Raw genomic sequence first — 16047 nt, forward strand, 5'->3', positions numbered from 1 at the left:
CACTGTAAATTATTTAATTACACCCAATCCCCCTCTTCTTACCCTCTTCTGTCTCCTTGCTGTCCTCCTCCTCATGCTGGTCAGAATCTGGACCAGGCTTCAGCTCTGTGATCTCTTCATCCTCCTCTTCCTCCTCTGCAAAGAGAGAGAGAGAGACAGAAAAAAAGAGAGGGTGTAGGAGGGGGAAGAGAGAGAGGGAGATAGAGAGCGGTGGGAGATAGCGAGAGAGGAGACAGTGATGGGGTAGAGAGGGAGAGAGATAAAGAGAGAGAGAGAGAGAGAGAGAGCGAAAAGGAGAGAGAATTGAGAGATACAGGGGAGTCAAAGCCATGTCATGTTAATCAGCAACTGTTCCAAGCAACCCAAACTACAACCCCCCCTCCTCTACACCTCCACCCCCCAACACAACAAACCGGTTGCAGAATTTGTATACTACTTCAGTACAGGTCAATTACATTGATGAATAGTAACATGACCAACCCCACTCCCTCTCAACATGATGACTAGTAACATGACCAACCCCACTCCATCTCAACATGATGACTAGTAACATGACCAACCCCACTCCCTCTCAACATGATGACTAGTAACATGACCAACCCCACTCCATCTCAACATGATGACTAGTAACACGACCAACCCCACTCCCTCTCAACATGATGACTAGTAACATGACCAACCCCACTCCCTCTCAACATGATGACTAGTAACACGACCAACCCCACTCCCTCTCAACATGATGCTAGTAACATGACCAACCCCACTCCCTCTCAACATGATGACTAGTAACATGACCAACCCCACTCCCTCTCAACATGATGACTAGTAACATGACCAACCCCACTCCCTCTCAACATGATGACTAGTAACATGACCGACCCCACTCCCTCTCAACATGATGACTAGTAACATGACCAACCCCACTCCCTCTCAACATGATGACTAGTAACATGACCAACCCCACTCCCTCTCAACATGACCAACCCCACTCCCTCTCAACATGATGACTAGTAACATGACCAACCCCACTCCCTCTCAACATGATGACTAGTAACATGACCAACCCCACTCCCTCTCAACATGATGACTAGTAACATGACCAACCCCACTCCCTCTCAACATGATGACTAGTAACATGACCAACCCCACTCCCTCTCAACATGATGACTAGTAACATGACCAACCCCACTCCATCTCAACATGATGACTAGTAACATGACCAACCCCACTCCCTCTCAACATGATGACTAGTAACATGACCAACCCCACTCCATCTCAACATGATGACTAGTAACATGACCAACCCCACTCCCTCTCAACATGATGACTAGTAACATGACCAACCCCACTCCCTCTCAACATGATGACTAGTAACATGACCAACCCCACTCCCTCTCAACATGATGACTAGTAACATGACCAACCCCACTCCATCTCAACATGATGACTAGTAACATGACCAACCCCACTCCCTCTCAACATGATGACTAGTAACATGACCAACCCCACTCCCTCTCAACATGATGACTAGTAACATGACCAACCCCACTCCATCTCAACATGATGACTAGTAACATGACCAACCCCACTCCCTCTCAACATGATGACTAGTAACATGACCAACCCCACTCCCTCTCAACATGATGACTAGTAACATGACCAACCCCACTCCATCTCAACATGATGATTAGTAACATGACCAACCCCACTCCCTCTCAACATGATGACTAGTAACATGACCAACCCCACTCCATCCCAACATGATGACTAGTAACACGACCAACCCCACTCCCTCTCAACATGATGACTAGTAACATGACCAACCCCACTCCCTCTCAACATGATGACTAGTAACATGACCAACCCCACTCCCTCTCAACATGATGACTAGTAACATGACCGACCCCACTCCCTCTCAACATGACTAGTAACATGACCGACCCCACTCCCTCTCAACATGATGATTAGTAACATGACCGACCCCACTCCCTCTCAACATGATGATTAGTAACATGACCAACCCCACTCCCTCTCAACATGATGACTAGTAACATGACCAACCCCACTCCCTCTCAACATGATGACTAGTAACACGACCAACCCCACTCCATCTCAACATGATGACTAGTAACATGACCAACCCCACTCCCTCTCAACATGATGACTAGTAACATGACCGACCCCACTCCCTCTCAACATGATGACTAGTAACATGACCGACCCCACTCCCTCTCAACATGATGACTAGTAACATGACCAACCCCACTCCATCTCAACATGATGACTAGTAACATGACCGACCCCACTCCCTCTCAACATGATACTAGTAACATGACCAACCCCACTCCCTCTCAACATGATGATTAGTAACATGACCAACCCCACTCCCTCTCAACATGATGACTAGTAACATGACCAACCCCACTCCATCTCAACATGATGATTAGTAACATGACCAACCCCACTCCATCTCAACATGATGACTAGTAACATGACCAACCCCACTCCCTCTCAACATGACTAGTAACATGACCAACCCCACTCCCTCTCAACATGATGACCAGTAACATGACCAACCCCACTCCCTCTCAACATGATGACTAGTAACATGACCAACCCCACTCCCTCTCAACATGATGACTAGTAACATGACCGACCCCACTCCATCTCAACATGATGACTAGTAACATGACCGACCCCACTCCCTCTCAACATGATGACTAGTAACATGACCAACCCCACTCCCTCTCAACATGATGACTAGTAACATGACCAACCCCACTCCCTCTCAACATGATGACTAGTAACATGACCAACCCCACTCCCTCTCAACATGATGACTAGTAACATGACCAACCCCACTCCCTCTCAACATGATGACTAGTAACACGACCAACCCCACTCCCTCTCAACATGATGACTAGTAACATGACCAACCCCACTCCCTCTCAACATGATGACTAGTAACATGACCAACCCCACTCCCTCTCAACATGATGACTAGTAACATGACCAACCCCACTCCATCTCAACATGATGACTAGTAACATGACCAACCCCACTCCCTCTCAACATGATGACTAGTAACACGACCAACCCCACTCCCTCTCAACATGATGACTAGTAACATGACCGACCCCACTCCCTCTCAACATGATGACTAGTAACATGACCAACCCCACTCCATCCCAACATGATGTTAGTAACATGACCGACCCCACTCCCTCTCAACATGATGACTAGTAACATGACCAACCCCACTCCCTCTCAACATGATGATTAGTAACATGACCAACCCCACTCCATCTCAACATGATGACTAGTAACATGACCAACCCCACTCCCTCTCAACATGACCAACCCCACTCCCTCTCAACATGATGACTAGTAACACGACCAACCCCACTCCCTCTCAACATGATGACCAGTAACATGACCAACCCCACTCCCTCTCAACATGATGACTAGTAACACGACCAACCCCACTCCCTCTCAACATGATGACCAGTAACATGACCAACCCCACTCCCTCTCAACATGATGACTAGTAACATGACCAACCCCACTCCCTCTCAACATGACTAGTAACATGACCAACCCCACTCCCTCTCAACATGATGACTAGTAACACGACCACTCCCTCCCATCACACAGGCCTTGAACCACATGGCCTGCACATGTGACTCCTCTTTCCTCATCAGAGATTAAGTTAACACACACAGCAGGAAGTGCCTCTGAGTGGCGTGCATGCTCTTGACTCTGTTCTGACCTCTGACCTTGAGATCCAACGAACTCCTCTCACACTCCACCCTAACCTCGACCCTGTAATTATCACTGACTCCCCCCGTTGAAGGGACAACAGAGGGGGTAACATCCACAGGCACCTGCCATTCTCCCCATTCACCCCCTTTCCCTCCCTCCCTCCACCAGGCATGTGTTGGTAACCCCCTCCGCCCTCGCTCATCGCCCTGGAAACAGATGGTGAGAAGGCCTCAAAAGACCCCTTAACACTCCACCAGACACCTGTGGCTGCAAAAGCGCAAACACACACACTATCTGCACGCTCACACACACCCGAATCCTCAGTGGGCTCGTTGTCACGTTGACCCCTGGGTCGGAGGTTAACTGGGTAGGGGTTGCGATGACAGTGGGCGCCCAGTTCACAGGAGAAAGTGTTTCCATCTCGCCAGACGTGTCACGTCTCACACGCTCAACTCAACACCAGTGTCGTTTGTTTTCAGGGGTGAGTGAGTGACTAAGTGAGTTAGTGTGTGTATGACACAGTTTGAGTACGCCCTAAGGCCTATTAAAATCACTGGCTCAAGAGCCTTGTTGACACCAAAATGTAGGCCTACTGCTTATTACCTCTGCTGCTCTGAACCTTCTATACTTTTTTTTGTAAATAAATAATATAAATAAACATATGATAACTGTGATTCCAAACACCAAAGATTATATATGATAACTGTGATTCCAAACACCAAAGAGTAGATATGATAACTGTGATTACATTTACTCCTCAGCCTGAATTGTCCCTACTTGCGCCAGCAAATAGCTAGCTTTTTGCAATGTGCTGACTGGTAAGACGCTTTGGGAGGGCAGTCACTTGTGCTAGCAAGGCAAAGGTACCGAGTTTGCGCCAAGTATGGGCTTAATTGGGAGGAGGTGGTACTCGCTAACAAAGCAGCGTGACGTTCTTTACAGTGGTGCTGTGACCCGGATTTACAGTTGCGCTCAGCTCAACACTGGGGTCGATGTTGAGGAAGTTTGAGGGGTGAGAGTAGCACATGGGAATGTGTGAAACTTTCTCCTCAGCCTGAAGTGTCCCTACTTGCGCCAGCGAATGGCTAGCTTTTAGTGTGGCGCCTACTGGTGAGACACTTCAGGAGGGCAGTCACGTGTGTTAGCAAGGCAGTGTTCGCGCCAGGTATGGGCTGAATTGGGAGGAAGTGGAACTTGCTAAGCAAGCAGCGTGACGTCCTTTACATTAGCATGTACTAGATGTACGGACTGGACTGATGGTTCAACTCTCTAACCTGTGAAGAGACCATGCAGTTGCCATGATAAGAACCTCCAGGACTTCCCTCTACCTTCTTCTTTCCATAGGCCCAATAGTCCATCCTCCACCATATTCTCTCTATAGGGTGCGTCTCAAATGGTACTCTATTCCCACAGGGCTCTGGTCAAAAGTAGTGTACTATAGGGAATAGGATGCTATTTGATACGCAGCCAGTCATTTGCTCCCAAGAAAAAACATTTCAGAGTGAGGATGAAGGATGAGGACGGACCACTGATGCATTGGGATCGGGTCCAACAGTGTGGTTTCTAGCTGAATGTGTGTTGCTCTCAGCCAAACAGCATCAACCCAATAGGGACCAGAGAGGGGAGGCCAGGGAGGCAGGCCTTGACAGGCAGCCAGCCAAGCAGTCAGTCAGCCAAGCCAACCAGTCAGCCAAGCCAAGCCAACCAGTCAGCCAAGCCAACCAGTCAGTCAGTCAGTCAGTCAGTCAGTCAAGCCAACCAGTCAGTCAGTCAGTCAGTCAGTCAGTCAAGCCAACTAGTCAGTCAGTCAGTCAGTCAGTCAAGCCAACCAGTCAGTCAAACCAACTAGTCAGTCAAGCCAACTAGTCAGTCAAGCCAGTCAGTCAAGCCAGTCAGTCAGTCAGTCAGTCACATAGGACAGCCAGGACAGAAAGCCACCAACTGACCGACTCACAGGAAGCTCTCTCTCTCTCTCTCTCTCTCTCTCTCTCTCAATTCGTCATCCATCTGTTTTTTCCTTTTGGTGGAGAGGTGCCCCACCACCACAGCCCCTTTAGGGGGTTGGGGGGGGGGGAGACCGGACTGGGTGTCGTCCCTTTGGGGTTATGATGGAGAATGGAGGGTAACAGAGAGCGAGAGAGAAAGAGAGCATGATAGAGAGGGACTGCAAGGCCAACATCCCTGGGGTCTGTTGTGGGGAGAGGAGAGGGATTCGCTCCCAACCAAAACCCACTTTTGTGCTCAGGCACAACCTGACCTCACATGACCAGGACCGTGGTTGGAATGTGTGGTCATGGGAGGATGGTGCAGAGCTGTGCGACCGTACTGCAGAGCGGTTCGACTGACAACAGCTGACCACAGAGACTGGAGCGAGGCTTCAGTGATTCATAGCCATGTGACATGAGGCTTAACGACTGAAAACATCTTCCCATATGAAGGCACGGTACTGGAGATAGGTCAAAGGTCAAGGATGAAGCAAACAAATACAACTTTTCAGCTGCTCATTTTAATGGAGATTCTTCAAAGCCCAACATCGCTCCTCTTCTAAAACTTAGACAAGGCTATAATGTGGCATGTTGCACAAAAAATATAAAACACATACTCACCAACACACATCCACACACAGAGACACATCCGCACACAGAGACTCATCCACACACAGAGACACATCCACACACATCCACACACAGAGACACATCCACACACAGAGACTCATCCACACACAGAGACTCATCCACACACAGAGACACATCCACACACAGAGACACATCCGCACACAGAGACACATCCGCACACAGAGACACATCCGCACACAGAGACACATCCACACATCCACACACATCCACACACAGAGACACATCCACACACAGAGACACACATCCACACACAGAGACACACATCCACACACACTGACACATCTACACACAGACACATCCACACACAGAGACTCATCTACACACAGAGACACATCCACACACAGAGACACATCCACACACAGAGACACATCCACACACAGAGACACACATCTACACACAGAGACACACATCTACACACAGAGACACACATCTACACACACAGATACACATCTACACACACAGATACACATCTACACACACAGATACACATCTACACACACAGATACACATCTACACACACAGATATACACATCCGCACACAGATATACACATCCGCACAGATATACACATCCGCACAGATATACACATCCACAATGAGATACATCCACACACAGAGACACATCCACACACAGAGACACATCCACACAGAGACACATCCACACACAGACACATCCACACACAGACACATCCACACAGATATACACATCCACACACAGAGACACACACATCCACACACAGACACACATCCACACACAGAGACACATCCACACACAGATATACACATCCACACACAGATATACACATCCACACACAGATATACACATCCACACAGATATACACATCCACACAGATATACACATCCACAATGAGATACATCCATACAGATATACACATCCACACACAGAGACACACATCCACACACAGAGACACATCTACACACAGAGACACATCCACACACAGAGACACATCCACACACAGAGACACATCCACACACAGAGACACATCCACACACAGAGACACATCCACACACAGAGACACACGTCCACACAGAGAGACACATCCACACACAGAGACACATCCACACACAGAGACACATCCACACACAGAGACACATCCACACACAGAGACACATCCACACACAGAGACACATCCACACACAGAGACACACGTCCACACACAGAGACACACAGAGACACACGTCCACACACAGATACACAAAGCATATTTATAATCCTGGAGCCTGGAGAGGTGAGAGAAAAAAAGAAACAAAATGATTCAATGAAAACAGTCTCCCTCCCTCCACCATATCATTCCAGTCACGGGATGCTTTCCCGTTCCACCTGGTGCTTAATACTGCACGGTACCAGCGGGAACACACATTAACCAGGATCCACCCAGCCACTGATAGCAGGGGGGCTGGCTTGATGAAACTTGGCTTGGGGGCTCCCGTTTCTCTCCCAACCCCCTGGGGTAATGACATCCTCCGTATCCCTGACATATCTCGCTGCTCAATCTCCCTCCGCTTCCTTCCTCACGCTGGCCCAGTCAATTCCGCCCAGCCCAGCGGCACATAGACAGACAGGATCTCCATAGACACCTATAAGCGTATAGGACATTCAGCTCAACTCAGAAGGACCCCTACCCCGTCAGAGTCCTAAGACATTGACAGCCCACGCTTTCTCCCCCCCAGCCATGGAGTATTTATTATTTAGATTAGCTTGTGCGCTAGCAGGCTAATTACCAGCTTAATCATATGCTGGGGTTGAATGGGCCTGAGCTTTGTTAGCCATTATGTGTCTAACTCTACAGTGAATTATCTCAGATGAGCTGAAATTGGCCAATCCATTATGGAGGGAGAGAAAATAAACAGTAATTCAACGGCACTGTAAGGATCTTAGGAGCTGGACTCTCTGTGGAGAGCTGTGTGTATTAGACTCTGATTCCCACTGGCTGGATGGTTAAGGTGTAGCAGCTACATGTAGACAGTGTTACTATAGCATACAGGGGCTTAGGATAGTTAGATACGGCCCATGTTGTGCTGTAGTGAGAGCTTCCCTCAAGCTACAGATACTACAGCCATGCCACCGGGTGTCACGGCATCAGACGTTTTAGAATGCGTCACAAATGGCATCCTATTCCATTTGTAGTGCACTACTTTTGACCAGGGCCCGTAGGGCTCAGGTCAGAAGCAGTGCACTACTTAGGGAATAGGGCGCAATTTGGGACGCATTCTAAAACGTCTGATGCCGTGACACCCGGTGGCCTTAGCCTTAGAATATATTCCAACGGGTAGCTAGAGAGAGATCAAAGATTCCCTTTTATTTTATGTTGGCATGATGCTGAAATGTGCCAGCTCACGCTCATCGCTGGGAGAATGAAGGCTGGTGTGGGTTGGCCTGCCTGCCTGCCTGTCTGTCTGCCTGCCTGCCTGCCTGGAGAGGGTCCAGTGCTGTGTTAGAGGCCGTGCCAGGGCCTGTACCATCGCTGACAGATGAGTGTTGGCACCTAGTGCATCCTGTGACACACAGAGATGTAAGGGCGGGAGCACACACACATACAATAACACAAACAAACAAAGAAATACACACACAGGACAAGATGGCCTTAGACAGCAGGTGGATGACACTAGGCTTTCATCTACTGGTTTATTTGTCCTCCGTAGAGAGGTGTCCTCCGTAGAGAGGTGTCCTCCGTAGAGAGGTGTGGATGTGAAGTATAGGGGAAAAGGGAGAGATAAGGACAGGAGTGGTAGCATCCCATGCACTGGGAATAACCCTTTAAATGAGAGCGAACACACACACAAACACAATTTATGGGGACTAACAATTGATTCCCAATCAAAATCCTATGTTCCCTAACCCCTAACCCTTAACCCCTCAGATTTTTTGTTGGTTTACTATTCTTGTGAGGACATCTGGCACACACACACACACAGTGTAAGGAGCGGGGTTCTCCTCAGAAGCTGTGTGTTGAGCAGCGTGTAGACCACAACACAGGCTCTGCACTGACGAGTAGGAGGAGGCGACGAGCACTTGAAAGAGTCCTCTAATGTGGTCCTGGCACGAAACCCCTGTTCTGTTCTGACTGAGACAAACGCCTGTCTGATATCACACTATACTCATACTCAGAGGTTGTGTCCCAAATGCCAAACTATTCCCTATATAGATATAGTGCACTATTTTGGACCACAACCCACAGCACTATATAAAGAACAGGGTGCCATTTGGGACACACATGAGTATGAGAATATCCTCAGACTCATACCACATCACATTCAACTGTCCAAAAATATCACAAATGGTCTGACCTGGGCTCTGTTACAGTGGGGGATTCTACTAGTTTATTGACACCACCCAATGTGAACTCTGTGTGGAGTAAAATATCTCTCAAAAGAGATAGCATGCTTCAGTTATCAACAATACCTTTTTTTTTTACGTGTAAGTGAACACAATACCATTTCCAGTCAATTCTGAAATATATATTTTTGCTTTTGTACTGTTTTGTACTCCTACAAACTCCTACAATGTAATCCTATGCATGATACAGGAAGCTCACAACATGTGTGTGTGTCAGTGGAGGCTGCTGAGGGGAGGAAAGCTCATAATAACGTCTGGAATGGAGCCAATGGAGTGGAAACAACCACATGGAAACCACATCTTTGATACCATTCCATTTACTCCATTCCAGACATTATTATGATATGTCCTCCCTTCAGCAGCCTCCACTGGTGTGTGTGTGTGTGTGTGTGTGTGTGAGTGTGTGTGTGTGTGTGTGTAAGCGTGTTTGTGAGTGTTCACTCTGAGGGACAACATCATTGTTTTTATGTTGAAAATAAAAGGCAAGCTGTGAAGTAAACTATACACTACCTGCTCTCTCTGTAAATCCTTCCTTATCACACATTGGGTGGGAGGCAGTGCTTTAGTTAACTTGGTAAAAATCACTGTTCTCCTGCTCTGTGACATCTAACTCTGTGAAAAGAACATTCCTCTGGCTGTGTAATGGAAAAACTCTCAGTGATTTTGTTGTCCGTCCTCTATGGGCTGCCTGCAACATAGTCATTTGTCATCATCATGACAAATGGGCCAAATCCCAAATTACACCCTATTCCTTATATAGTGCACTACTGTTGACCATTGACCATAGGGCTCTGATCAAAAGTAGTGCACTATATAAGGAATAGGGGGGCCATGTGGGACACAGACCTGAACCGATCGATCGCACTGTCTGTTCTTTTTTCTACCAATCTGCAAAGGAGCGGTGCTGTCTGTGAGCCTGTGGCTGGCTGCGCTGAGACCTGCCTCCTCCCATGAGATGTACAGCTCTCTCTGGGGTCTGGAAATATTCAGTGAAAAGGAGATAAAACTGGCTAAGATCTACTTTGAACACAGATAACATTCTCGGCCCCGCTGGTAACGTTTCAGGAAATTCTTCAACATGAAAAAAGAATACAAAGAGCTTCTCTTGCTTCTCATGTTGTCTGAATGTGTTCAGAGTACGGTTGCAAATTTACCGAAATCTTCATCAATTTTGGTAATTAACATAGCAAGCTATGGTGAATTTGCTCCTTTATACTGAATAACTTTTAAAAAGTATTTGTATATACTGTACATAGCCGAGATGGGTGTTGCGAAAAATGGGGGAAGAAATGTTTTACCCCAATTAATGAAAAAAGCATCTAATCAACAATGACATCTTAATTAGCTCTGCAACTCTTCCAACTATTGACTTTTTCCACCAACTACCAACAGTTTGGCGGCAAAACATTTACAACAAATATATAACATTGACATATTAAAAATAAATGAAAGTGTGTAAAAAATATTATTTAAAACCAATGGTATTCACTAAGTTGATCCCTTATATTTAGGATTTTGTCATTCCATTTTTTTATTTGTAAATCATCTTATTTTATCATTTTAAATATGTTACATGTGATAAGGCCACACAAAGGGCCAGAGATAATTATAAATACCTGTGATAATCTAAAATACCCAAAAAGGCCACTTGATGTCATCTGATAAAATTCTCCCCAAACATTTTAAGTTACCAAAATTCAGGTCATTTCCTGGTAAACTTCGAAAGATCCCTAGCAACCCTAGTTAAGAGTGGTAAAGTTCCCTAGCAACCCTATTTGAGAGTGGTAAAGTTCCCTAGCAACCCTAGTTGAGAGTGGTAAAGTTCCCTAGCAACCCTAGTTGAGAGTGGTAAAGTTCCCTAGCAACCCTTGTTCAGAGACATTCAAGAATTATTATTCTTACATAAATAATTCAATTATATGAACAATATTATTGTTTTCATGTTGATGTGATTTGAATAAATAAAGATTGTACAATTACAAAAGTCGAAAAGGTGAACGATTAAAAAACAAATACACTGCAAAGAATAATTTGACAAATAGTTCATTTGTAATTTAAAAATCCTGAAAACATTAAACAAAATGTTTTATACAATGTGAATTAAAACCTAAAATGTGTGCCGGTTGTCCAACTCAAAAGTGTTGAAATAATATACCAGGACAATTCTTACAATTACCTTTCATTGAAGTTGTCTTTTTCTACCAGATCACTTGTAAAGGTAATAATGATTTTCTTATTTTCAATGTACTGATGAACAATGATAAAGTCTTACAGGCAGACTAGACACGATACCATAATTAAGGGTCTTCAAGGAAGAGCAAAAAAAGTGCTGTGTCTCCAGCAGTGTCTACAGTCGTTGTCATAAAGAACATGTTTTATGGTAGTGGTAAAACAAGTAAAACATTCTGTACCCTGTATCACACTGAACGTTTATACACTCAACTAGATGTCAGGAGAGGGCATGGTGAAATGGTTAAACCATGAATGGAGAAAAATGTAATAAGACTATTGTTATGCATAATTCATTGCTTATGATTATCCAGCAATACTTGTATCACAGTCAATTGAGAACATTTATCCACACTATCTAATAATATGGGTCATCGCTTAAATACTATCACATCGAGAAACAGATAGTCTTATTTCACTAAACAGCCTATCCTGCATACATTCTAACAACTCACAGCCTAATAACCAGGATGTCTTTATCAGGCTTTACCTCTTCCTTCCCACACTGACCCGCCAGTGACTACTGTGACAGTTCAGTAATAAACCTCCAGCATGCATCGCTAGGCATAGCGTCCTGGATCTAGCCTGGGTCTGGGACTCTTTCTGTGGGCTGAAGCTAGGCCTGTGGTGCCAATGGACCTGGCGGCTTCCCAGAACCGCATCTTTAGGAGAGCCATCACGCCACGCCACACCATGCTCCCAGGCAGCGAGTGGCCACAGCACATGATTAAAACTCATGACTTCAAACTTTCCAAGCCTCCCTCCTGTCACATCCAGCCAGTCAACCACGAGCTCAACAGCCATGAGCTCAACTGACTTTTCAACACGTCTCTGGTTAGAAAAAGGAGCCTAAATGCAGAATGTGTCATTTCAGGGATGTGGGTCCTACCTAGGACGCGTTGGAGGTACATATATGCTATCTTCATTTGATCACTTGAGCAACAGGAAATGCAAACTTGTAGTGCATTCAGGGTTTAAAAAGGCTTCTAAAGTTAGTAAATTCCACTTTAAAAATGTCAGACTTGATCTGCTCTAACGAGAAATGTATCAACCCTTACAAAAATGTCCATTAATTAGAATCCATATGATAATTCACATTTTCTGTTGCTGTAGGATTATTTTCCTGATGTGGCGAACTGGTCAAATTAATATTGAATATCTGTATTTGGTCCCATCTGCAACTTTAATGAGTCAGACAGGGAGTTGCACCATTCAATGAGTGTGTTACCATTAATGTGTGAAATTAGAGGTAGAAATCAAAGTGAATGATGATGTCCCGTGTTGCTCAATTGGTGGAGCATGGTGCTTGCAATGCCAGGGTTGTGGGTTTGATTCCCATGAGGGACCAGTACTTAAAACTATGACTATGTATACACTCACAACTGTAATTGGCTCTGGGTAAGAGCGTCTGATAAATGACAGAAATGGAAATGATGAGCCTATTAAGACGGTAAACATAGAGAAGATTGAAACTACAAACGAATGCAGATAGAGGAAAATAAAACCTTGGAGAGAAAACGTGCTTAAACAAACACACATTGACAATTGTATTTATCTAAGGGAAATTATATCTAAACAAAATGTGGTCTCATGATAATAACTTTATATTTGAAATGAATTACAAAACTGTTAGATCATATTACCATACTTCAACTTCAATTCAATGTGATTTACTGAAGAAAATGTTTGTTAGTTTGGAGCAGTCAGGTCTATGTACCTAGAGTGCTCCCTGCTGGTCAAAGTAAGTACAGCACATTATGATTCTGCCAAAAAAGCCATCTTGGAACCGTCAAATTTCATTTCAACCCGCTGTAAAGTTATAAAAACGTGAGAATGATCTCAAATTAAACTTTAAATTGACTGAGACTGTGATGTATTATGCCTGTTTACAAATCCGTTAAATCTTATTGCTATGATTAGTTAAATAAAAACTAAAAACATATTTCCCTTTTATTTTATGTGGAGTCTCAATCCAACTGAGTTGTTGAAATTATCATAATAAAAGACACAAAATACCCCTCTAGTATGAAAGGGAATAACATATACCTGTGTGTATCTTTTTATACAAGCAACTGTCCACCCACCACAGTAAAATATATACCATCTAGCAGATACTTAATCTAAAGTGCATATGTAAGTCTTTTTTCGTCCCTCTCCTTGCCCGAACCAGGGACCCTCTGAACACACCAACAACCGTAACCTATGAAGCAGGTCTCCTGAGAGAAACCTATCGCTCCACAAAAGCAGCGGCACTTGCAGAGAAAGGGAAACAACTACTTCAAGGTCTCAGAGCGAGTGACACCAACGACTGAAATGCAACTAGCGTGCACCACTATCTAGCTCGCCCTTTCACACCGGTCACACTTGCATCCATTTTCATATGGGTGGCCCCAGCAGGAATAGAATCCATGACAACTGGCAGAGAATGGAGTAGAGAGAGAGATAATGAAGTATATAGAGAGATAATGAGGTAGAGAGAATGAAGTACCGAGAATAGAGTATATAGAGAGAGATAATGAAGTATAGAGAATGGAATAGAGAGAGAGATAATGAGGTAGAGAGAATGAAGTATAGAGAATGGAGTAGAGAGAGAGATAATGTGTCATGGGCGTCGTAAGGATTGGACCAAGGCGCAAAGTGCTCATCTTCTTAATTTATTTGAAAATAACACTTGAACAAAATAAACAAAACGACGAAACAGTTCCGTAAGGCAACACAGGCTATACAGGAAAACACCCACCCACACAAAACAAACACCCCCTGCCACGCCCTGACCAAACTACAATGACAAATAACCCCTTTTACTGGTCAGGACGTGACAGTACCCCCCCCAAAGGTGCAGACCCCGAATGCACCTCAAAAACAAAAAAACCACAAAAACAACTCCAAACTTAAAGGGAGAGAAGGGAGGGTGGCCACCGTCAACAACGGTCCCTGTGCTACACCGCCCCTTCCCAATCCTCCCACTACGGAGGTGGCTCTGGGCGTAGCTCCCGTTCAGAAGACCCTAGGCTGAGGAGCGTCGCCGGAGGCTCCGGGCTGAGGAGCGTCGCCGGAGACTCCTGGCTGGGGAGCGTCGCCGGAGGCTCAGGGCTGAGGAGCGTCGCCGGAGGCTCAGGGCTGAGGAGTGTCGCTGGAGGCTCAGTGCTCACAGCAGGCACTGGCTGTACCGGGTTATGGAGGCGCACTGGAGGGTGAGTGCGCGGAGCAGGAACCGGACGTACTGGACTGGGCAGGCGCACTGGGAGCCTGATGCGTGGGGCTGGCTTTGGAGGCGCCAGTCTAGTAACACGCACCTCAGGGCTAGTGCGAGGAGCAGGAACAGGATAAACTGGACCGAGGAGATGCACTGGTGGCCAGATGCGCTGTGCCGGCGCACTTCTCCCTGGCTGCCGGCCAACTCTCGCCTGGCAACGCTACGGAGCCCTTATTGACCGCACCGGACTGAGCACGCGTATGGGCGACACAGTGCGTATCTCCGCATAACAAGCTGCTTGCTTGATCCGTCGCTCCCCATAATAAGCACGGGGAGTTGGCTCAGGTCTCCATCCTGACTCTGCCCAACTCCCCGTGTGCCCCCCCCCCCCCCCAAACATTTTTTGGGGATGCCTCTCGGCCTCATGTAGCTCCCTTAATTCCTTCTCCCAGAAACGTCGTTCTGCCTTTGCTGCCTCCAGTTCCTCCCTCGGTCGCCGGTACTCCCCAGCCTGCCTCCAGGGTCCCTTTCCGTCTAAGATTTCCTCCCATGTCCATGACTCCAAATATTTCTCCTTCTGCTCCTTCTTCCGCTGCTTTGTCCTATTTTGGTGGGTGGTTCTATCATAGACGTCGTAAGGATTTGGACCAAGGCGCAGAGGCTAAAGTGCTCATCTTCTTAATTTATTTAAAGATAACACTTGAACAAAATAAACAAAAACGACAAAACAGTTCCGTAAGGCAACACAGGCTATAGAGGAAAACACCCACCCACACAAAACAAACACCCCCTGCCACGCCCTGACCAAACTACAATGACAAATAACCCCTTTTACTGGTCAGGATGTAACATAATGAGGTAGAGAGAA

At 46.0% G+C, this 16047-nt stretch overlaps 1 protein-coding gene across 4 annotated transcripts in view; it reads right to left on the reverse strand.

The window, feature by feature from the left end:
• The window catches only part of LOC106588927 (cytoplasmic dynein 1 intermediate chain 1), a 129635-nt gene that overhangs the window by 65722 nt on the left and 47866 nt on the right, over positions 1–16047 (reverse strand). For all 4 annotated transcript variants that reach the window (XM_014178483.2, XM_045709255.1, XM_045709257.1 and 1 more), the window contains one exon: positions 43–135. In XM_014178483.2, the coding sequence (XP_014033958.2) occupies positions 43–135 (93 nt within the window). The remainder of the gene's footprint in view (positions 1–42; positions 136–16047) is intronic.

This window comes from Salmo salar, chromosome ssa27 (genome assembly GCF_905237065.1).
Source record: "Salmo salar chromosome ssa27, Ssal_v3.1, whole genome shotgun sequence".
Taxonomy (NCBI): Eukaryota; Metazoa; Chordata; class Actinopteri; order Salmoniformes; family Salmonidae; genus Salmo; species Salmo salar.